We start from the raw sequence: 23,459 nt of genomic DNA on the forward strand, positions 1-23,459 counted from the left end.
CAGATTGTTTTTCTTCGAAGAAGTCTTTCCAGTCACGAGGTAAGGTGACTCGTTTCGGTGATAGTGCGCACGGGCATCGACTCCATTGCTATATTGTTTTCCAGCAGAGGGTAAGAATGGAGTTAGTAAGTGAAGAATAGACATTTCCATGCGTATGTATGTAAAGAAAGAAACTGCAACAACTATAGGGACCTGGGGAGGCGGGTGGGCGCATGTGAATCTACAGCTCTACATTCCAAGAACAGATGGTTACTAGGTAAGTAATAATTTCCGTTCGAGGCATGTGAGCTGTAGATTACATGCTTTGCACAGACTATACAGCACTATAGTCCCAAAGCAGTGGCTAACCTTTAGCTGTTGTTTGAAAAGTGTTTTAATTACTACCTGGCCTACATTATCTTGTTGCCTTGCTAACACATCTACATAATAGTGCTTTGTGAACGTGTGTGGTGTAGACCATGTTGCTGCCTTACAGATATCAGCTAGGGGAATATTCCTTAAGAAGGCCACAGGAGACCCTATTTTGAGAGTGAAATGCCCTCTTCGGGGTATTATCAAACTTCTTTTCGCTTTCACATAACATGTCTGAATACATTTCACGATCCATCTTGCAATGCTTGATTTCGATATGGGATTGCCTTTGTGTAGTGGCAAAAAGGCAACAAAAAGCTGTTTTGCTTTGCGAAATTATTTTGGTCTTTCTACATAATATAGTAGAGCTCTTCCAACATCTAGTGTGTGTAGAGCTCGTTCTGCTACATAATCAGGCTGAGGAAAGAACACAGGTAACTCAACTGATTGATATGAAAAGCAGAAACTACTTTAGGAAGAAATTTGGGATTGGTTCGAAGAACCATTTTGTCTTTGTGAAGCTGGCTTAAAGGCTCTTGAATAGTTAATACCTGAAGTTCACCAGCTCTCCTTCGTGAAGTGATTGCAATGAGAAAAGTAACCTCCCACGAGAGGAACTGTAATTGACACCTTTGCATTTGTTCAAAAGGAGGACCCATTAACCTAGTAAGGACTATGTTTAAGTTCCATACTGGTGCAGGTGGGACTCTTAGTGGCATTACTCTTTTTAATCCTTCCATAAAGGCTTTGATCACTGGTACTCTGAACAGAGGTAAGTGTTGTCTGTTTTGTAAGTATGCCGCTACTACTGCTAGATGCAATCGAATAGATGTATAGGCTAGTCCAGATTGCTGTTAATGTAAGAAATAACTGATGATGTTTTGCACTGAAGCAACAAGATGATTAATATAGTTATTGTTGCAATAGATAACAAACCGTTTCCATTTTGCTGCATAACATGCACTAGTAGTAGGCTTTCTAGCCTCCTTTAGGATATTCATAAGGGATGAATTGGAATGTGGAAATATGCGTCCTTTAAGTCTAGAGTAAACAAAGTCACCCTGCTGTAGAAGTGGGAGCACTTGTTGAAGTGTCACCATGTGGAAATGCTCTGACAGTATGTAGAGGTTTAGCGCTCAGGTCCAGAACAGGTCTCCAGGAGCCTTCCTTTTTGGGAATTAGAAAATATAGGGAGTACACGCCTGGCCCTTTATATTGTAATGAAACGGGCTCTATGGCTCCTTTTAGCAAGAGTGACTGGACCTCCTGTGTGAGTAAGTGTAAATGTTCTGGTGACAATTTGTGAGAGCGTGGTGGAATGCTTGGAGGATTGTTGTTAAGCTCCAGGCAATAACCATATTGGATAATTCCTAACACCCATTTTTCTGTGGTGATAGATCACCAAATGGGTAGAAATTGTAGACGACGTTCCTCGACAGGTGTTAAATGATCGTGGAGAAGTGTAGGCAAGTCACTGCTTGTTAGCGGAGGCAGAATTACTTGGTGTGGGACCTTTGCCCCCACCTTTACCGTTGTTACCTCTATATCCTCCTCTAAAGAAACCTCTTGTAGAGGAAGTCCGATTGTTTTTTTTTTTAATTACGTTTTTAAACCCCATCAACACGACTCACATTACATCCTTCACATCATAATAATTGGTGCAATCAGATACATCTGTACTCAACAATTATTAAAGGAACAGTGCCTGCTGTACTTTACACTTGAGTGACCATCATTCGCCCATTCTTGACAATTACTTCAATCCATTGTATCACAAGTTGTAGTTCAATAGCCCTGTACAGAGACTCCTTTACCAACATTACATTTATTCACTTTAGGACCCAACCGGGGATCTTGCTCCTTCCCCATTCACATCTTCACCTTCATTATCATCCTTACTGTCCACATAGGCTTTATATAATGCCCAAAAATTCTTTGGCCTATTTCTTGGTGGGAGCAATTTGCTATAGACTTCAGTTTGCGTACTGCAAAATAGCATTTCCCTAGACCATTGTGCAATTGTAGGTAGAGGACCTCTCATCCAGCATATCGCCACACATCGTTTTGCTAGCAACAAACCCATATCTATTAATCTCCTGGCACCCTTTGGCACTGCCCTAGAGTATCCCAGTAAGGCGAGGGCCGGCTCTGGTATCAGTGTAAATTTTACCACTTGGCTTAGTTCAGCAAAAATCAACCCCCAGAAATGAGTTATTCCTTGACAAGTCCAGGATAAGAGAAAAAAATCAGCTGCCTGCTCATTACACCTGTCGCAGGTCGATTCCTCCCGTAGCCCATACCTATGAAGTCGTTCCGGGGTGTAATATATCCTATTGAGGTATTTGAAGTGCATCAATCTATGCCTCCCATTCAGGGATATACACTTTGTGCTGAGACAGCAGTATGTCCACATATCGTCCGGGATGTCCCTCTGTAAATCTCGCTGCCAGGCTAATCTCGCCTTATTATAGTCACCACTCCTAGTAGCCATCGAGATATGGTAGATCCTGGATACTATTTTGGTAGTTGCCTTTGTAGTGATAACGTTAGTTAAGGCTGTCACTTCTGGAGGCTCTGCCAAATCCTCACCCATCTGTTCAGTTAGTGTGTGGCGAACTCTGTAAAATTGAAATTGTGCAAGTAGGGTCGGTGGTCCATTTTCTGTGTCCAAATCCCCCCAATGTTTTGCTACGCCATCTAAGAAGAGGTCCCCTATAGTTTGTATCCCTAGCATGCTCAGTTCTGCGACAACCCCTTTATCCGCGCACGGCGATAATCATCAGCACCAGTCTAGTCTTGCTACCGGAGAATACAGGATGGCACCAGCTTGGCGCTGTAGTATGTAGTGCCAAGCGTGAACTACTGTATTGAGGGAATCCATAATCCCCGTGCGTCTGTCGGGGGGGGCTTAAAGAGTAAGGCCGGGAGCGGAGTGGGGTCTGCCACCACTGACTATACGAATATACGGTATCTAAGGTGGCCCATGAATCCAATAATATGCCTGCGCACTCTGGGCTGCTCTGTAATATAGGTCTAAATCAGAGGCTCCAAGTCCTCCCATAGAGTACGGGAGAATAAGGACCCACCAACTATTGCGCGTCTGTTACCCACCCATGCTAGATGGATCATCAAAGATTGGAGGCGTTGAAAGAAAACCTTTGGTAGCACCATGGGGATGTTTGTGAAGAGGAATAGGAAACGAGGCAGGATTACCATCTTCATAATCGACACCCTACCCATCAAGGAAATTGCCAGCCGAATCCACCTCTCTCTGTCTTGTTCAAGCTTACCAACAGCTACCCCATAGTTCTCCCGGAACACCACTTCCGAATCTGTATGTAGTTTGATACCCAAATATCGCACCGCCTCCATGGACCATCGTAGTGGGTATTCTGGCTCAAAGACCTCAGTGGAAGGGATAAGAGGAAATATGACAGACTTGTTCCAGTTAACACGCACACCGGACAAGGCACCGAAATGTACCACCTCTCGTAACACTGTGGAGCGGTTGTTTTCAGGGTTACGTACTTACAACAGCGTGTCATCTGCGTAAGTAGAGACAATCAGCACATATCCCGGGAACCTTATCCCCCTATGGCTATGATATTCCTGTAAGCACAGGCAAGGGGCTCGGCTACTAGGGCATATAATATAGGAGATAAAGGGTAGCCCTGCCTAGTACCTCTGGTGATTCAAATAGGTTCTGTAACCAGGCTGCCTATTTTTATGCGAGCTGTGGGAGTGTTATACAACACCCCAAGCAGTTGAATAAAGACCTGAGGAAGACTGATTGTTGCCCTTGTACAAGGTGGCATATTATCGAAGGACATGGTTTTTGATCCTCCACGATAGAAAGATTTTCTAATGATTTATCTAATACGGGCACGAAGCGATGCTCCTTGTCGAAAGAAGTTTTTAAAATGGACTGTTGGATTTCAGGTTTGAAACCAGAAATCCTTAACCATGCAGGCCTCCTTAATAATACACTGGTGTTGATTGCTCTAACTGCGGTGTCCGCAGCATCTAAAGCACATCTAATTGATGAATTAGAGATGAGCTTCCCTTCTTGCACTAAATCTTAAGCCTTTGCTTTGTGCTCATCTGCAAGATATTGGAGCAGTTGCTCCATTTCATCCCAGTGTGCCCCATCATACCTGGCTAGTAGGGCCTGAGAGTTAGCAATGCGCCACTGATTTTCTGCTTGGGCAGCTACTCTTTTACCAGAGGCGTCCAACAGTTTTGTCTCTTTGTCTGGAGGGGGGAGCGTCCCATGTAGTTTGTAAATTGGCTCGTTTGCAGGCATTAAATACAACCCAAGAGTCTAGTGATAACTGTCCTTCAATAAAAGCTGGATCTGAGGGAGCAGGCTTATATTTTTTGTCTATTCTGGGTGTGAGAATAAGAGTACGTACGGGGTCTTTAAAAATATCATCAGCATGTCTCATCATACCTTTGAGCATGGGTAGAGTCCGGCTAGCCCTTTGTGTATTACTGAGTGTTTCAAATAAGAAATCTTCCTCCAGAGATTCCTTGTGTAACTGTACTCCATGATATTCTGCTGCTCTAACTAGTAATTATAGATATCACACATTATCAACAGGAGGGAAAGGCTTTGTAGGGTAAGGATCTCGGTCGTTATCTGTGTGTGAATCAGTGTTGTAATTCTTCCAGGGATCTATTGGTAAAATGTTATCCCTCCCCTCCCATCTCCATTATCATCAGGTGGTGGTGGTGGTGGTGGTGGTAGAGTTAGTTCATGTAATGAGTAAATGCTCCAATGGTGGAGATGGTGGTGCAGGGGAAGGTGGTGAAGTAGGAGGAGGAGAGGGGTTAGTACCTACATTCTTCCTCTTCAAAGGAATATGATAAAGTGTGTCTTCTGATTCAGGTTTGCATTTATGAGGCAGTTTAGAAGGGATATGTCCTGTATGTGGATTGATATTAAGTTAATTCTGTTTCGGGTCCGATTTCGGTGGTGGGACGTCGAAAATCGGAACCTGCATCTTCGGAAGAACACTTTCCAGTTTCGGCACTGAGGACTTCGGTGCCGGGATAGAGAGACTTTTTGGCACGGATGATTTAGGTTCTGAAGCAGTCTTTTATTTCAATAATTTTGGATCTGAAGCGGTTTTCGGCTTCGAGCCTGAAGGTTTCGGCTGGGTACCCGACTTTGGCCGACTCGATCTGGAGCCAGAAGGTTTAGTGACGTGTTTTAGTGCCAAGCTGCAAGGCCGGGCGTCAGATTCATCCTCAGTGTCGACTGTGGCCCGAAGGCAGGGGTGGAACCAAAGCTTTTTGCTTGTGCAGGTGCGGAGTTAGGGGCAAGGGTTGTTTGGTACTCACTGGACGTTGACCTTGGGGCAAGTCGTCTTCCATCTCGGAGTCCGACTCCGGAATAGATACAAGTACACTTCTTGTTCTTCCTCGGCCCCTTGTGCATTCAATTCATGATCAGATCCTTCATCGAAGTTGTCCGGCGTGTATTAGATGTTTTGAGTCTGCATTTCGTGACGTCGAGCCTGAGAATCAGAGAGTGTTTTCTTCGATCAGAAAGATTTACACTCGTCGCAGTCCTGTTCGTTGTGCTCCAGAGACAAGCACAAGTTTCACACTTTGTGTGAGTCGGTGCGTGGATACTTCGCGTGGCACAGAGGACAGAATTTGAATGGAGTCAGTTCCATCGACTGCGAGGTGGACCGACGCGGTTAGGCTGGACGGCCTTCCAGAACATTTCCAATCGAAATTGAGGTTTACTTCAACAGATACGATATGCGGAGAAGTGGGAACGCGTTCGAAAACAATACTGATGTGGGTTGAGCACCGAGGGGAACCTTACCTCCTGGCTGGGAAGCCTTCTTCGAAGAAAAACATCTTGAAAAAGATCCGGACCAAACAGTAGATGGCAGGAGTATGCAAAGCATGTGATCTACAGCTCACATGCCTCGAACACCATTCTGTCTGTTGCAAGAAGTTGGAACTACAAACCACTCAAGAGCCACTGGCGGGTTAGGAGACAGATCAATGCAGCCCTATGACCCCTAGTGGTGAGGAAGATTAATGCATTCAGGATTGCCTGTTGAGCATTAACAATAATAGAGAGCCTCAATCGTTATTTGAGTCATCAGACCCTGGGGAAAGTGGCTCTTCCTAGTACCGACATGTGCATTCTTAATAGATAGACATTTTGCTAATCCTTCCCCTCCCCTCAGATGTCTAGCACAATCTTGTGTAAAGGTGAGGAGAGGTTTCCCCCATTTAAGTGCTTATCCCCTTGCCTTCAACCACGCTCCAGTTTTCTGAAGAGCAAGGTTATCGGGTTATGCCTGATGTAGTCAACCTCATGGACCAGTAGGACCCGAGGGGGTGCAGAGAGCAGCAACGCAGCTGAGTAGGCTCCGTAAAGGCTTCCTAGCTTATTTCAATTGGGCTGGATCAGGGTCACAATTCCAAAGGAAACATACCTATTATATCCCTTCAAATCTAAAACAATATATCAAAATTACTTGAACTGGGGGACATGACATCATCACTCCCATGGGCATCCATCCCGTCCGCCTAAATACCCAGTCAGGAATCACTTATAGTTGAATGTAAAATAATTACAGCTTAACGGCTGGAGTGCTGAAAAATCTGGAAATTAAAGCAAGCAATAAAAAAACAATTTGTAAAGCAAGAAAAGAGGAGGCTACAAACAAAACAGCTAACGCAATAAGTGTGCATCTAAATCAGAAACGTCATGGAAGGAGCACAGGATTATTTAAATCCAGATTTAGGTGTGAGAAATATTACTAGGCCTGGATACATTTTAAATTATGCCGGCATAATTCACATAATTTCAGTAATTTTGTATTATGCTTGTTACGTGAAATTCCCTAAATTATGTTGTTTTACCACTTTGCGCAATTACGCATTATATGTGGTAAAACGTTACCGTGAATGATGCAATTTGGGATAAAAATGTACCCCCAATACATTGGAACAACAGAACGCGAGCGGCGGTCGCTTGCGGTGCTCTTTTTAAATGGATCCTCGTGCCAAAAATTGAAGTGATAATGCATTTTGCGCTAAAATATAGCATGAAATGACAGATTTGCACTTCAGGTAATTTTGACATAATTTTGTGCAATTTCACATAAAGCAAATTACACAAATTTGGCACACCCATAGTAATTATTCCTTTGTACACCGGCTCATCAGATACCATATTTCCTTAAGGGGTTAGGCTTCATTCAAAAAAATACATCCCCACTTGATATATGCAAGTAACATTCCGAAAAGGGTGGCTTACTTTACGACTGACCTCTAAATGGAGTAAGGATGTAAACCTTAGTAATCGTGTTCTTTCTGAAAAATTAGGACACAATTATCAAGAACTTCACTAGTGCTCAGTTAAAGATAAAAGTTTTTCAAAGTTCGTCTCCAAACACCAATCAGCAGGAGTGTTTTTTCCAGCCTGAAATCTTCAGCATATGGTACACTTGCTACGTTTACTGGACGTGCAAAAAGTACAGGTCCCGACATAAAAAACAGAAGCATTTACAATGCAATAGGTCTCCAATGCTAAAAGTTTGAGCTATTGGCATTGCAAATAATAATGCAATGCTAATAGCTCAAACTTTCAGTAATGCGAGACTTATTGCATTGCAAATGCTTGTTTGTACTGCACCTCTAGTACAACCTTCAATTGTTCTACCGATACTGTGGCATGATGGCTAAAATTGTTCTGCCTTACCATGAGAGGAACAAATCCATTGTAACGGGACCGATGGAGCAATTACTCAGACTGCATCAGTACATGATGCACATGCAGCGCATTTCACAAAGGATTTCACGAACACAAGAAGTCCCATCACTGTTAGCAAGGTGTATATATATGTGAAAATAGTCCTTTAATTATGGCTGCCTTATATGTGCATCTCTTGGGGATGTGACTTAAAAGATAAACACTAAGGAAATATAGCAGCTAAGGTGGGGATACATAGTTTCCTCGGATTAAAGGACTTTGCGTGCCACGGCCTTTTGCATGCCTGGGTAAACGTTAATGTGTGCTAGGTTAATCGTGAGTAGTTAATATTCACTCATAAGCACTTTCAAAAGCAACACAGTCTATTCACATGCGATACAGCCATTGTACTCGTAGCTTTAAACCAATCTCAAGTCACGTGCTTCAGACTGTTCTGCATTTTTTCAGAAAATAGCAATTAACACGCTGGAAACGGTAGGCTCACACTTACTACCGGAAGCATGAACGACACAACAGGTCCCGGCATGCTTAGTAACAGAGTTCAAAGTCACACTGATGACTATAGGTGGGCGAGTCAACAGATCAAAAGGGAGAACGGAGACTAGGGTCTAGGTTGCCTCTAAGAGGCCAAACACGAGACGAGCCATGAAAATAGTTGGCATTTAAATAACGGATCATGTGAAATTATTAAGGTGTTTTTTAAACTCAAAAGACATTTAAGTTGCAGAAGTGTTTTATCTTAATCGAAAAGGTTATTTTGTACAGTGCACATCCTGGAAGAGATATATATCCTCTAGGATGTCCACTGTACAAAATAACCTTTTCTGTTAAGATGAAACACTTCTATATCAGGAGAGACTCTAAAATAAAACATTTGCCTAGGATCACACATTTGGTCCAGCGGGGATAAATCATTTCTGGCTTCACGTTACACTACTCACCAACTAGATGGTTAACTCTTTCCCTCTCTTTGAACAAAAGAAGGTTTATGCCTTGTTTTTAGTTCTTAGGGTGTCATGGTAGCGTGTGTGTGGCGGACAGAAGTCACATTAAAGCTTGGCCCGTTTAGAGATCGAGGGTCCAATAAGACTTCGAGCTGAGCCACAGCCAGGCCTGTACTGTTGAGCTTAACTCGTGTCTTAAGCGGCTGTCACCATGACTGACATCAGGTAAATTAAAATTGCGACCTGTACCGAGATGGCGCGCTCCTCCCGTATGATACTCTGGTCGAGAACGGGGGATTGCCACCGGGACAATTCTTAACTCACCGCTCATTAATCAGGACCCTGGCCACTAAATGGAGTGATATGTCCACAGAACCCAGCCAACACCTAACCATACAGTATGTACACGTCATGGGGCGAGGCAGACACCTGGTCCGTTGGTTCGCGGAGTCACTACGCACACATTCGGCAAACACCCTAGAGCAGTGGTTCCCAAACTTTTGACTCCTGAGGACCCCCATTGAGTCACCACTAGAAGCCGGGGAACCCCAAGCAATTTGCATGATTTAAATTTCAAACATTAAAACAGTAATTCTAAAACAATGAACACACGTGTGCACACAAAACAAATACTCAAATTACTAGGGATTTCAGTGTTTTATATTGAAAGAATTTGCAAAGAATGGGAAGGTTAGTGCTGCATCTCCGTGACTAACTTTTAAATGGTTTGTTTTATTTCGCAGTACAAGGCTCCTGCCACGGCCAGACTGGAAACCCAAATCAGCCCTGACAAATGTTTTCAGCCCAGTCCCCATACAGTGGCACACCATCTGACCACTACAAAGGGGGCTTTGGGAGGCTCTCCTCCCAAGAAAAGTTAGGAAACAATGGTGCATTCTACAACAAATTTATCATTATTGTATCAGCTTTTAAAGAATAGTAAATGATGACCTTACTATGCACCAGTATACGACAATCTTTGTTGGGGTTCTTCAATGATTCCCTTATTATCACCCTTCAACAGTGCCTCTCATCTCTCCATAGCCCCTCTGTCACATGTATTTCATTTGTTTTATAGCATCTATCATACCATTGTAGGATGACAGAGCACTTTACATCACACACATATAGGGGCAGATTTACAAGCCCCTTGTGCCACGGGTGTGTCACAAAAAGTGACGCACCGGTGGCGTATTTTAGTGCCCCATATTTTCAAGGACAGGAAAAGCCACCCTGCGTGACTTCCCGGTCTTGAAAATATGGCCTATTTGCACACAGCACTTTGCGTGAAAGGCGCGTTCCATGGGTGTTGCTGTGGGGGTTCCCACGCAACACCCATGAAACCAGACATTTCCAGATTTACTAGAAATCTTAAATCTGGAAATGTGTCTGAATGCTACGCCTCCCCAGCGGAGGTAAACCAAGGCGCAACAAGGAGAAATGTATTTATTTCTCCTCGTTTTTTTCCGCTTTCTATGTGTGTTGCGTTCTGCAGCACGCATAGAAAGAGGAAATCACCTCTGGTGATTGTTTATGTACAGAAAGGTGTCCCTTTCCTGCACATAAACAATCAGTAAAACAATGATGTTTTGCAAGTTCTATATGTGCTAATGCAGCACACTTAGAAGTTGAAAAACGCCATTTCTGATTGTTTAGGGTTCCCTTCCTGCACATAATCTCCCCACGACGCAGGCATCCTTGCACTAAGATGGTGCAAGGGTGCCTGTGCAGGCGCATGGCAGCAGCTTGTGCTAAAGCGCAGGGGGAAGCACAGAGATGCGACATATTGTTGTAAATATGTTGCATCCCTGTGCTTTGAAAGTGGCTCAGTGCGGTGCAGCCAAATGGCTTGTGGCACACACTGAGTCACTTTCCTTGTAAAATCTGCCCCATAGAGACAATGATTCATACGTGTAAATCAGTGTATAGAAAATGTTACATAAGGCAAATGCGACTACAAGGTGTAGTATTCACATGTCATTCATACTGGTAGGCATTTTTAGGGAGTGCTTGGTCTGGAGAAGCACAAACTCAGGATTCAGAATATAACACAGTGGTTAGCATTGACTAACAATAAAAATGCATTTCCACCCAAATAAACCTTTTTAGTAGCATCAGGATAATGAAAGACTTAGAAAAAACATATGTTTCTAACTTGTATCATGCAGTTTGCAAGCAGCTCTGTGATGACAGTTAATAGGTCACTGTGCTAGATTACGATTGTCACTTATGAACTGCACAGTAACAAAATATTCTCTGACAAAAGCAATAACCAACTAACCTATGCACATGAAACACTTTTTTTAAATGCATGGTACACGTTCTTTGCAGTAGGCATATTAACCCTCTGTGCTACATTAGATAAGTCAAAGCTTCCACTGAACAAAACGCTCATCTCTCTCCAGCATGTACATTAATCACTGAGGTTATCTTGACACTTATTGTTGCTGGAAAACTGCTAATTCTACAAGAAACTTTGTTGTGCTTTTAAAATTGCTGCCTGTGGACCCCCTGGGAATGTGTCACGGACCCCTGGGGGTCCGCGGACCACAGTTTGGGAAACCTTGCCCTACAGCCTCTCTGACGCAAATGGGAACTAGATCTAGGGAGACAGTTGGCGGATAAGGAGTGGGAACGAGTATTGAAAGATCCGGTATGCATACCCAGAAACATGCGCCTCTGACAGATACAGTTGTTCATTGTACACAGGACGTATCTCACCCCTGCGGCTCTCAACAGATACTATCACCGGGGCTGATCTAGTCCACATGGTGTGGAGTTGCTGCAAATTACACACATACTGGCACACAATCAGCGAGTCACTGCGCATAAGTACGGGTCGCGACATACCCTTTGACTGGACAGTTTACCTGCTGCACCCCTTTCGCAGAACCCCGACCACCAAAGTGACGTCCCGGTTTCTTGACCTGGGGCTTGCGGTCGCAAAGCGACTTCTGACCAGGAGGTGGAAAGCGCAGGACCCACCTCATCCACAGGCATGGAGGTGCTCGCTTTCACCGTGGGCAGGAGCGGAGGGAACCGCCATTCGCCAGGAGGAGACACTGGGGTTGAGGAAGACGGCCATAGCTGCACAATGGGAGGAATTGCTCCAGGCGCTCCGGCGAACCGAGGAGGCAGGCCCAGGGAGACGACCTGAAGGGAGGGATAGACATCCGGGATAAGCAATGGGAGCTCTGCTGGAGCGAGATCGTAGTGTTCCAAGTATGACCAATACCTAAACAGGCACCATGGGAGAGCGCAGCTAGAAACATGGTTGGGAGCAACAGCTAAGCTGCTGTACAGCAGAATGGGGGAGGAGGGAACATGGAGGCGGTGGGGATAGGCACATTCATACTGGCACCGGTCTATGTTGAGGTTGTTGGGTTTTTAACTGTTTCACTTAATCGATATCTGTTCAGAAGTCCGTACCGATTCGTTTGAGAGACCTCATGCGTTGTACTGATGTAACTGTGTTTTCATTGTATTGTAACCTGCTATGTTCATGGTATGAGCTGTTCATGGGACACACGAACATTCTGGTGCGACAAGCACCCCAGGGAGTGCTACAACGCTCTACCTCCTTGCACCGGATATGTATTTCCATCAGTAATACGTGCTCTAATGCATGGTTCAGTACAGGAGCGAGCTGCATTGATGTAAATGTAAACTAAAAGTCAATAAAAACAGATTTAAACAAAACAAAAAAAAAATAATCAGTTAAATTAAAATTCACAGGAATACCCACATGGGTAGGTGAAAATGCCCGAAATTCGGTTGTGTGTCATTCGGCTGTGTTTTTTTTTGGGAGGGGAGGGTGGAGAGTTGGACTGGAGTATCGAATGCGGCCTTAGCCAGGGTACCTCTGTTTTTCATAAGGGTCTAGTTAGCATAGATGAAGAGGAGAGGATGCATGTTGGGGAGGTGAGTGAGACTTGCAACAAGGTGCAAAAAGAGCAGTGTTGGCAGACTCAAACGTAAAAACAATATCTCTGGAACTTCGTTTTTATTCAGAAAACATAACATATATATTAGCGTGGTGCACTAGAAACCACAAGCTGTTCACCAACCTCAGGTGTAGGGGATGTGTTCCAGCACGCACCGGAGAGAAGGGACAGGTATAGATGGATTTACAAATGGGCCGTCCACCCGAACAGCAAATGCCAACTGGTATGTTTGAGAAATGCAGGCAGGAGCTATTCCTCTAGTAAACGCAGTGTTTCTTGTCTTGTGCCGGGTCCTGATCTCTGAAGGCCACGGTGCTGGCCCTGTGTGCAGTGACACCGGGAGCAGAGGGCAGGGGCGTCGGAGGGAAATAAACTATGTAATGAAGTGAGTGTGGCTCCCAGCTCAGAGGCAGTACATCAGGCGGCTGCTTCCTCAAGGCTCTCCAGCTGCATCCCGGGGTGTCATTTGACTGCACAGTTCGTGCAGAAATGCCTTTCAGTTGCCTAAACAATAAAGGAAACTAGGGGAGCTTGCAATGAAGGAACGGGTGGGGTCAGGAACCAACGGATGTGGGAGTGGCCAGCCTGCCGCGGAAGCGCAGCCTGAGAAGAGCAATGAATGCAGCTTCAGGCTGGTGCTGCACGTTGAATATATAGCAGGATTGGAGACCCAACTGTGAGGCTCACTCCGGCAGCCGGCCACCAGTCACTCCCCATCAGCTGAGAGTAGAGTCAAGTGGCCCAGCCTGCTGCAGCTCCAGGGGGCCCAGAGGAGAGTAGTGAACCGAGGTTCAGGAGCACCCAGGAAAGTTAAATATATTCTCAAGAAGCCGCTCGCATGAAAGAGCTGAGTGACTGTACCGGTCGTCCATGCAGCTGGGGTGGTCGTAGGGCCTCATGAGAGAGGCACAGGTGGCGGTGCGAGCAGCGGTGGGCGGAAAACGGAACCTTGAACACAACTGCCGCCCGCTCGCGCATCAGTGACTGAAGTTCTATATCTGCAAATAAACAGGCAATGTCAATAAATAGAAAAAAAGTGGCTGCATGCCTTTTTTTCCATTTCTTTACTTTTGGAGCAATCTCGGCACACACGCTTTAGCTTAAGTAGTTTAAAGCTAAAGCAGGGCCTGTCACCATTGTAACAAACAAAAAGAAACAGACTTGCTGCCTGGCTTGGGAGCGGCAGCCATTATTGTAGCTGAGGCGTGCTGTGCTGGTTTTAATATAAAAAAAAACGTTGGGGGGGGGTGGGTAGGGGAGGGAGAGGTGTCGGAGAAAGTGATTTAAGAAAATAGTGCCCAGAGGCTCGAATTAAAACATCTTGAGTAACACATTCAACAGGGTGTGTCCTCATGTGGGGTTACGAAAGGAGATAAGGAGGTACTAAGAGGAGGGACTACTAAGCCTATTGACGAATCAAAAGCCACCATTTACAAAAGGACAGTAAGAGGAGCCAATTGAAAAGATGGGCAAGAAATGGGCGAAGCTTAAAGGCCATACCTGAAGACACTCTAGGCAAGACCTAAAAACCATTGCAAACCAGGACATGCAATTTTCACTCAGACTGGGTTTCTAATGGGAGTGCAATTTGTTGTATGTTGTAATAGAGTGCGTCATATATGTATCAATTCGTAGGAAGTCACCAAATGGCCTGCATAGTACATTTTATACAGGTTTTAATTAGGGACACCTTTTAATTGGATGTAAATGCTGCGATGGAGACCTGCAAAAGACAGTAGCTCTCCATCCTTCTATAAGCATTACCAAATAAGGGAAAAGTTGTAAAAAAAATAAAAATAAAATCATCATGCCTCCATTCAAGGAATAGGTGCTTCTTTGAAAAAAATTCCATTTGGGAAGAAATCAAGGGAAAGAGGCGGTGGTCCTCTGGGCTACAACCTGCCCCTCCCTCCCCCTGGCTGCCGACACGTTTCTTAAAGAGGAAGATATCCCACGGTGACAGCCTCTCTTTTGCAAATCAGTTACTAACCCCCAACTTGAGGGTTGGTAACTTTCAATGGTTTACAACCATAATTGTGGTCACAGACCATGTATACATACTAGTGTGGGTCGTGAAGAAGAGGGCATCCTTTGTACTGCCCTTCCTATTTGGGATTTGAAAAGTCGATTGGACTCATAAAAGGGCCTCTTCCATTGTAAAAAGGAATTTTGCCATTGTAAAAATTAGTTTGTGCATCAAGCCTACAAAGAGCTAAAACCTAGCTTTCAAAAGCACGGCTGTCTTTACTCGGATGTTCTATCCAGAAAAATAAACTTCGCTCTAAACATGCAACAAATGCATATTACCCAAATGTAATCCAATACACTTTCTAATCATAGATGACCTGACCAACTGCATGTATGCTCTGAAATAGAATGGTACCGTAAATATATGTATGTACTTTATATAAAGGCAATATATTTGTCACATACTATGGCATGACATTCAACAGTTACTTGAATATTTCACTTTACGTACAATTTCTGACATTCTATTTCGAGTTGTAATTTCTACACACCCAATTTAAATTTGACAGTTTAAAATAACGTAACACTGAAGGTAACAACTCGCGCTCTCATGTTCTTTAAAGTCACAACCATGGAGTTCACCCTTTTCAAAAACTAGAAAGGATGTACAATTCTGGAAGAAATACTTCGAATAATTAAATATAGCTGGCAGAAACTGTACTTGACATATTGATAGAAATGTGATGTCTCCATGGTAAAGCCTAGAACTGTTCTGAACCTATTCAATCTTTGTTGAAGAGGGAAAGGACATTTTAAGCAAATGCAATGGTTCCCATGCCAGACTAACCCCCCCTCCAGCAGGCGCTCTGATCCATAGACATCTGTATGGTTCTAATGTACATTCAGAATCCTACACCCCATTATGGCTGGAGGGTATTTGCTGAACAAAGTAAAAGTTGTCTGCTGACATAACATTTGGTTGCCTTTCATATGGTTTAGAGGAGAGTCATATTAGGCAGTGGCTGGCGAGCATATAATGTGCTGTTTAGTGATGGATTGCACTGGTAAGTGGCTATATATATATATATATATATATATATATATATATATATATATATATATATATATATATATATATATATATATATATATATATATATATATATAGATATATATATATATATGTTTCAATGTATTTACTTCTTCTGTCTCCCCCCGCCCGAGGCAGGCAGATCGTCCAGTGTTGGCGAAGCGCGCCAACTTTCAAATTTTCACAATCGATAAATATGACGATCACGCAAGGTCTAGTTCTTCACCAGATCTTATTTAATTTAGTTACGCGTTTCGCCTATATATATATATATATAAAACAGCAAGATGTCGTAGAAACGCATGCACTACTAACCAGGAGCTGCTGTTTCAAGTATCGGCCGCCTTCGAGGATTTGTAGCTGAAAATGGAAAGTATAGGGTTCCAGGCTTCCCGGGAGATGTCAATGGGCCTGGACTTGTAATTCCTAGGTCTGGTCGGACAAGAGCTGGCTGAAAACGAATTTAAAAAAAACACATCAGAATTCTGATTTCACATATATTCAGAGTTAGACCAACTATTTCACAGCTGACTCAATGTCCCAGCCAAAAAAATATTATCTTAATAATCTGCCCACGAAGTATACATTTAGAAAACATTTTCGGCAACAAAAGATCAGTAAAACCTTTTAGAGAAAAAGATTACAAACAATTATCCAGAAAACTTTTTCTTCAATGAAATAGATTTCGGATTTACGATAAAATAGAAGATTAAAGTATATTAGTAGTTGACAATTTACCAGGATCGGTGAACTCTGTCCCACAAAGTTCCCGTATTGCATTATTACCATTTAAACCAATTCTCTCAATTGGCAACGTAGTAAATCCCTATGAAAAAATAATATGTCATCAAACTAGAGCTATATAGTAAATTTGCTCATTGATTCCAATATGAATCCCATCTCACAAAGTCTGTTCCTGCCATAACTTAGTATAAATTTTGTGAGGCGGTAAACTAGGATTTCAAAGTAGTTTACGTTGCTCTCTGAATGTTGCCCCTTTGAAGAGGTCAACAATTGTGTTTTTCATTTCAGAAATGGAGGGAAACCATCATCTATTAAGTGTTTTGTGCATCCTATGTATTACACACACTCATCTTCAACGCTAGTTTCCCTGTACTGCTACCTTCTAATAGGGATCGCAAAATGCAGCACAGGAAGCTGTAACGTGGACTGAAGGGCAATGGGACTGGCTAAATAAATAACTTTTTTCAAGAGGACAGGATCTGGACTATGAGGGAGCTTGTAGTCCTTTGCAAACAAACTTCTGTCAGGGCCTGTGAAATGGTCCTGGCCATGCTCAGGCCAGCAGATGTAGGTCAAGCCTCATTTGGAAGTTCTCTCTGTTCTCGCCAGCTGGGGACAGGACAAACCGGCATGGGCTGGGCAAGTGGGCGCCAAAGAGAAGCATGACTTTCACACCGCTCATCCTGCAGTCCAGAAGGATTATCTTCTAATGCGTTTGAGTTGGCTGCATGCAAACACCAAATTGTTAAGTTGTATCAGGAGACTGGCTAACAAGAGCAGGTGATGTGAGCACATGTCAACTCGTAGACAGTGACTGAGCAGAACAAGAAGCTGAAGGAAACGCTGAAATGGCTGGTGTAACGTACCAAGAAGAACTGAGTAAAGAGTTAAAATCTGAAAATGTAAAGCGAGTTTTGGGAAGCAGAAGCGGCAGCCAGCATAGCTCGCGGCGGGGGGGGGGGGGGGGTTGGGGTAAATGGAGGGGGTAGGGAAGGGGTCAGAAGGGTTCGGGAGGACACAGGATGTTGCAGGGAAGTGTGGGTGTCGCGTACAGGGGGAGAGGAAGGTGGGTCGAGATTGCGGGAGGAAACTTCTAAAAAAAAAAAAAAAATTACAAACAAAAATGTACTTACCTTTCCGCCGGGTCCCGCTTCTCTGATCCTGTTCTGCTGCTTCCGACCTCTGGAGCAGAAAGCAGGCAGCCACGCTCCCCCTCCCCTAAGCCAAACACAACACTGCATTGCAGCATTGTGATTGGTCTGAGCGCAGCGCTCAGCCACCAGTGGCTGTAGGGGTGGACATGTTCTCCATGCAGGCTGTAATGCAGCCTTCATGTAGAAGGGGAAAGTGCATATGACTAGTTTGGGTGGCCTGAGAGGTACGACCAAACAGTCACTGCGCACTTTGGAGTGGGCAAACTGCCGTGCTCCGTGAGCAGAGCAGCCCCGCCCACCGCTAAGGAAACACAATTATAATACCTTAAAGTTATTATTATTTAAAATTTCCTTTCCACTGCTTGAAAGCGGTGGGGTGACGCTCCTCCGCCATAGCGGAGGAGCTGCCACTGTTGGGCAGAACAGCAGCACAGTGATCTGGATATTCCGGCACCAGGGTTGATCTAGAGAGCAGCAGCACTAACCTAAACATGTTCAAGAGGAGGAACACTAGGCATGTCAGTTTGACTTTTAGACACGCAAGTAGCACACGAAGAAGCAGGGATGCTGCTTTCTTCAGGAATTCTTCTGGGTTGCAAGGTGTTTACGCCCAGTGTCCATGGAAGGTCTATCTATCAACGTGATTCTAGCTTATCGGCCTACTGCTCGATTGCTTCGTCTGTGAAGAGAGTCAGACGGTGGCGACACTGGGTTTTCCAGAGAAAGAAGGGGGACTTTTGAATTTTGAGTATTAACTGTGGTGGGAGATAGGTTGGCCTGGGGAAAGGTTTGAGGCAATGTGAGCTGACAGCATTCCAGATTAATTTACAACAATAGGTCCTGTGTGGCTCGCTGCTATGGCACAGCGCGGTACCTGTTAACGTTGAACATTACCCTTTTCAGGAAGGGGGTCCCTTGAGGCTTCAGTCACCAACAACTGTGAATACAAGGGAATAATGAATCTACTGGGAGTCTCTCTAGGAGCTGGCTGATGCTTCCATTGTCAAAAGTTACTGTCATTATTGCCATTCCAGTAGTGTCCGGGACAGCTACATTTACAGCAGCAAGAGGGCAATACAGCTTGCATGCTAGGTGCCCCCTACCTTTAAACAACATTGTTTTTCTTGGAAACACCTAGGAAGGCTACTACAACTGAAATGATGCCATTCAGAATTTGATACATGTGATTGATACATGCCTCACATACACTTATTTAACATGGGCTACTGACTAAAACAATTCAGCTTCTTGCTTCTCTCTGCTATAAGTCATCAACTCAAGGGTGGAAGTGTTCTTCCAGGTTTCCCTTTTCACTGTGATTCAGTTCCTCTGCAATACAGAACTAAAAGCAGCAAAGGCAGAGAAAAGCTGGCCTTAGATACTTAGTTGCATTATAAAATCAAGAAATTCAAAACAGATGTATAAAGTGCCACAAACCAAATGCATTGAGTAGGCACTAAGTGACCTGAAAGAATAATACAGCTGAAAGAGTAGGGTCTTCATACATGTCCTCTGGAGGAATATTGTTGGAGTCCTATCAAATTTAGTGGCAAATCATTTCACAAATTGTTGGCAATCAGTTGGAAGGAGTTGCCTCCTGCTTTTTACTAACTTTCATGGTATTAACATAAGTTTCCTGCGGAAATAACCAACCAAATTTAATTTCCATTATTCGGGGACATTGCTGAAAAGAGCTCAGCGCGTGGGTGCACGCACGCACGCACGCACGCACACACACACACACACACACACACACACACACACACACACACACACACACACACACACACCCACCCCCCCCCCCCCCCCACGCATCTGTTGTTACAAACCAGTGTTAGCTTGTATGTGAGTTAAAGTGTCTGAAAGGAAGCAGCCAAGACTTCAACTCCCAGAACTCACTGAGTTGTCAAATGGACGCCCAGGATTGGAAATGTGATGATCTGACGACATGGAGTAAAGTGGCAACCTTACTTCATGAGCTCCTGGAAGACGGTATGGTTCACCTGTGGGGCCGGTCCCATTGCCTGGATTCGAGGCGCATACGAGGTGTCGGGGTTAGGGGACTCTTCATTCCTACCGTGGATATATTTTTTACAGCATGCTTTCCTGTGCTTAACTCTGCAACTGGCACGTTCGCTAACAACGGTTTCTTAATTCCTGATTTGGTATGCACAATTGTTACCTACGGAAATGCAATGTTTATCTTTTCTTACCAACGCCTTGGCACTTTTTTATTTAAAACCATTAATTACCAGATGATGCCAGCTTATTTTGCTGTAACCTACAAAGGCAAATTGTCGACTATTTTTAGGTCGAGGACTACCGGTCTGCCGAAGGCAGAACCGGAAGTCGAGATTTAATGTTTCCTAGAGTGGCTCCTTAGCCCGCCTCTCTTTTTGCTTCTCCTCCATTGGCTGGCTTCCTAAACGGAGGCCCGCCGTTGGAGGAGAGAGCCGTCCCTCCAAATAGGCTCCGTCTTTTTCAGATTCGGGGGCGTGTTTTTGCTGTTCTTTCCACTTTTTAGCCACGCCCTTTTAGAACAGCAGGAACACGCCCCCGAATCCGAAAAAGTTTCGGAGCTTCCATCCGCCATTGTTTTGCTGTCCTCTGGCCGTGAGGATCTTCGTGCTGTTGTGAGTATAGTTGGCGGCGCTGCCCTTCGATGAGCAGGGATCCGCACCGTGCCTTGGACGCCTTTCCCCCTTGTTTTTCTCTTGGGAGGCCTGTGGGTCCAGCTCTTTCTCTCGCGCGCTTCCCTCTGTACCTGTCCCGTCACCTCTCCTGTCTCTGTCACGAGCCTGGCTCTCTCTCACCCCAGTGATAGCGCTCCGTTGCCAGGCCAGTGAAGGCCGAGTCCCGCGCCCTCCCCACCCCCTCTTTTACGAGTCTCGGGGAAGTGCAGAGAGGGTTTAAGAGACTGGCCGGCTCGGGGTGGTAATTAGAGGGCAGGGAGGGAGGGAGGGGTGACGGCAAGGAGAGCGCATAGGATCCTAAGGTGTCCGTTTTTCTCTCTCTCCGATGTAATATTTCTCCCATCGCTCATATTTAATACTTTATCTCTTCTTCCTCACTAATATTTTTGTTCCATTTCTCCGTTATTTCCCCTGGTAAGTCTCCCACTCCTCTCTGATATTTCCTACTCTCTCTTCTGTAATATGGCTTGTTCTGTCTCTCCTCTCGCATTTGTCAGCCTTCCCCCCCCCCCCCCAATATCTAACACTCTTGTTCTCTCTCGTTTCTTACATTTTTGTTCGCATTTCTGCATCTCATCTCTAATATCTCTAGTCCAGTGCGCCTATCTCTTTCGTGTATGTGTAACTCCCTGCCTCCACTCTAATGCTTCTCTCGTCCATCACTGTCTCTTTTTCTCTTGGGAGGCCTGTGGGTCCAGCTCTTTCTCTCGCGCACTTCCCTCTGTACCTGTCCCGTCACCTCTCCTGTCTCTGTCACGAGCCTGGCTCTCTCTCACCCCAGTGATAGCGCTCCGTTGCCAGGCCCGTGATGGCCGAGTCCCGCGCCCCCCCCCTCTTTTACGAGTCTCGGGGAAGTGCAGAGAGGGTTTAAGAGACTGGCCGGCTCGGGGTGGTAATTAGAGGGCGGGCCCTGCGGGGGAGGAGGCTGGTTCTGTATGTGTGTGGGGTTGGCTCTCACTACGTCACTCTCTCTCCCTAACTCTCTCTCTCTCGCTACCTCACTATCTCTCACTACCTCCTATCTCTCACTATACTACACTCTCTCTCACTAACTCTTTACCTCACTCTCTAACTCACTACTCAACTCTCTCTTTCTCACAGCAACACAATATCACTACCACAGTAACTATCTCTCACTCTAACACACTACTTAAAAACTTCACTCTCTCTCTATCTCACTACCTCACTCTGTATCACTACATCACTATCTATTTCTATCTCACTCTCACTACCTCACTATATCACAACACACTCTCTCAAAACTTCACTACCTCACTCTCACTACCTCACAACTTCACTCTCTCTTTCTAACTCACTAATTCACTCTCTCTATCTCACTACCTCACTCTCTCTCTCAAATACACTAAGTCACTTACACTCACTCTTTCACTACCTCACTCTATCTCACTACCTCACTCTGTTTCTATCTTAATACCTCACAACTTCTCTCACTACCTCACTCTCTCTTTCACTACCTCAATCTTTCTCTATCTCACAACATCACTCGCTGTTTCTATCTCACTACGTCAGAAAATACCTCTCACTACCTCACTCTTTCACTACCTCACTCTCTATCTACCTCACTCTCTCTCACTACATAACTCTCTATACATCACTACTCCCCTCTATATCACTGCCTCACCATCTCACTACTTCTCTCTCTAAAAAGATCACTACCTCACTCTCTATATCACAACTTCATTCTCTCTCTAACTCACTACATCGCTCACTCTCTATCTCTCTACCTCACTCTTTCTATCTCACTAACTCACTTTCACTGGCTCTTTCATTACCTCTCTCTATCTCACTACATCACAACACCACTCTGCTTACATCTCACTACCTCACAACATCCCTCTCCCTCACTACATCACTGTTTCACTACCTCACTCTCTCTCACTACATAACTCTCTCTACCTCACTACTCCACTCTATCTCACTATCTCACAACTTCTCTCTCTCAAAACATCACTACCTCACTCTCTAGCTCACAACATCCCTCTCCCTCACTACCTCACTCTCTATCTACCTCACTCTCTATCTCACTCTCTATCTCACTACCTCACTCTCTCTATCTCACTACCTCACTCTCTCTATCTCACTACCTCACTCTCTCTCTGCTAATGCAATAGGTATCACATATGCAAAAAAAAAAAGCTAATGCCAATAGAAATGACAATGCCATTTATTTAGGGATACAATAATGATAGAAAAATAATGAGCAATACCAATAGCTCTACCTATAATATTGCCGAGACCATTGCATTGTAAATGCTTGTTTTCTCTTTTCTTTCAGCGCCTGTCCCCTTTGGGAGTGATTAAAAGGTTTCAGTTTTTTATTTAATTTGTATTATTTCACAATTCCGAGTTGTGTCTAGTGTTTTTTTTTGTAGAAACCAATCTAGGTATATCCTCTGGCCTGCTTTCAACCTAGTAGTAGCGTGTTGTGCCAAGAATTGCGTCTTAAATATAAGGATGAAAGTACCACCAGAGAGGATTATTCAAGTCAAGCTGCAGCGCACACACTGCCCCAGAAAAGGTAAATACTGTCACTTGATTAAAGAACATGGGGACGGTGCATACAGCAAAGAAGGAACAAATATTATAATGTTTCAGCTGCAAGTTTTGTTAATTCCTTATAAAGTGCCTAAAACAGCCCCGAGGCCGCCTAAAAGCGCTGCGTGGTATGTTTCAAGCAGAAAAGATGAGGAATCATTCCTTTTAAGCACGTTATCTAGACAAATAGCAAATTACTAAGTGGTGGCAGAAAAGACCCATTTACACCACATATACAGTAAATAAAATAGTCCCTTGAAGAGTAAATTCG

At 44.4% G+C, this 23,459-nt stretch overlaps 1 protein-coding gene across 13 annotated transcripts in view; it reads right to left on the reverse strand.

Annotated features, from left to right (window-relative positions):
- The window catches only part of TCF12 (transcription factor 12), a 692,950-nt gene that overhangs the window by 240,044 nt on the left and 429,447 nt on the right, over positions 1 to 23,459 (reverse strand). For all 13 annotated transcript variants that reach the window (XM_085644109.1, XM_085644104.1, XM_085644112.1 and 10 more), the window contains one exon: positions 16,357 to 16,492. In XM_085644109.1, the coding sequence (XP_085500235.1) occupies positions 16,357 to 16,492 (136 nt within the window). The remainder of the gene's footprint in view (positions 1 to 16,356; positions 16,493 to 23,459) is intronic.

This window comes from Triturus cristatus, chromosome 3_1 (assembly GCF_964204655.1).
Source record: "Triturus cristatus chromosome 3_1, aTriCri1.1, whole genome shotgun sequence".
NCBI lineage: Eukaryota > Metazoa > Chordata > Amphibia > Caudata > Salamandridae > Triturus > Triturus cristatus.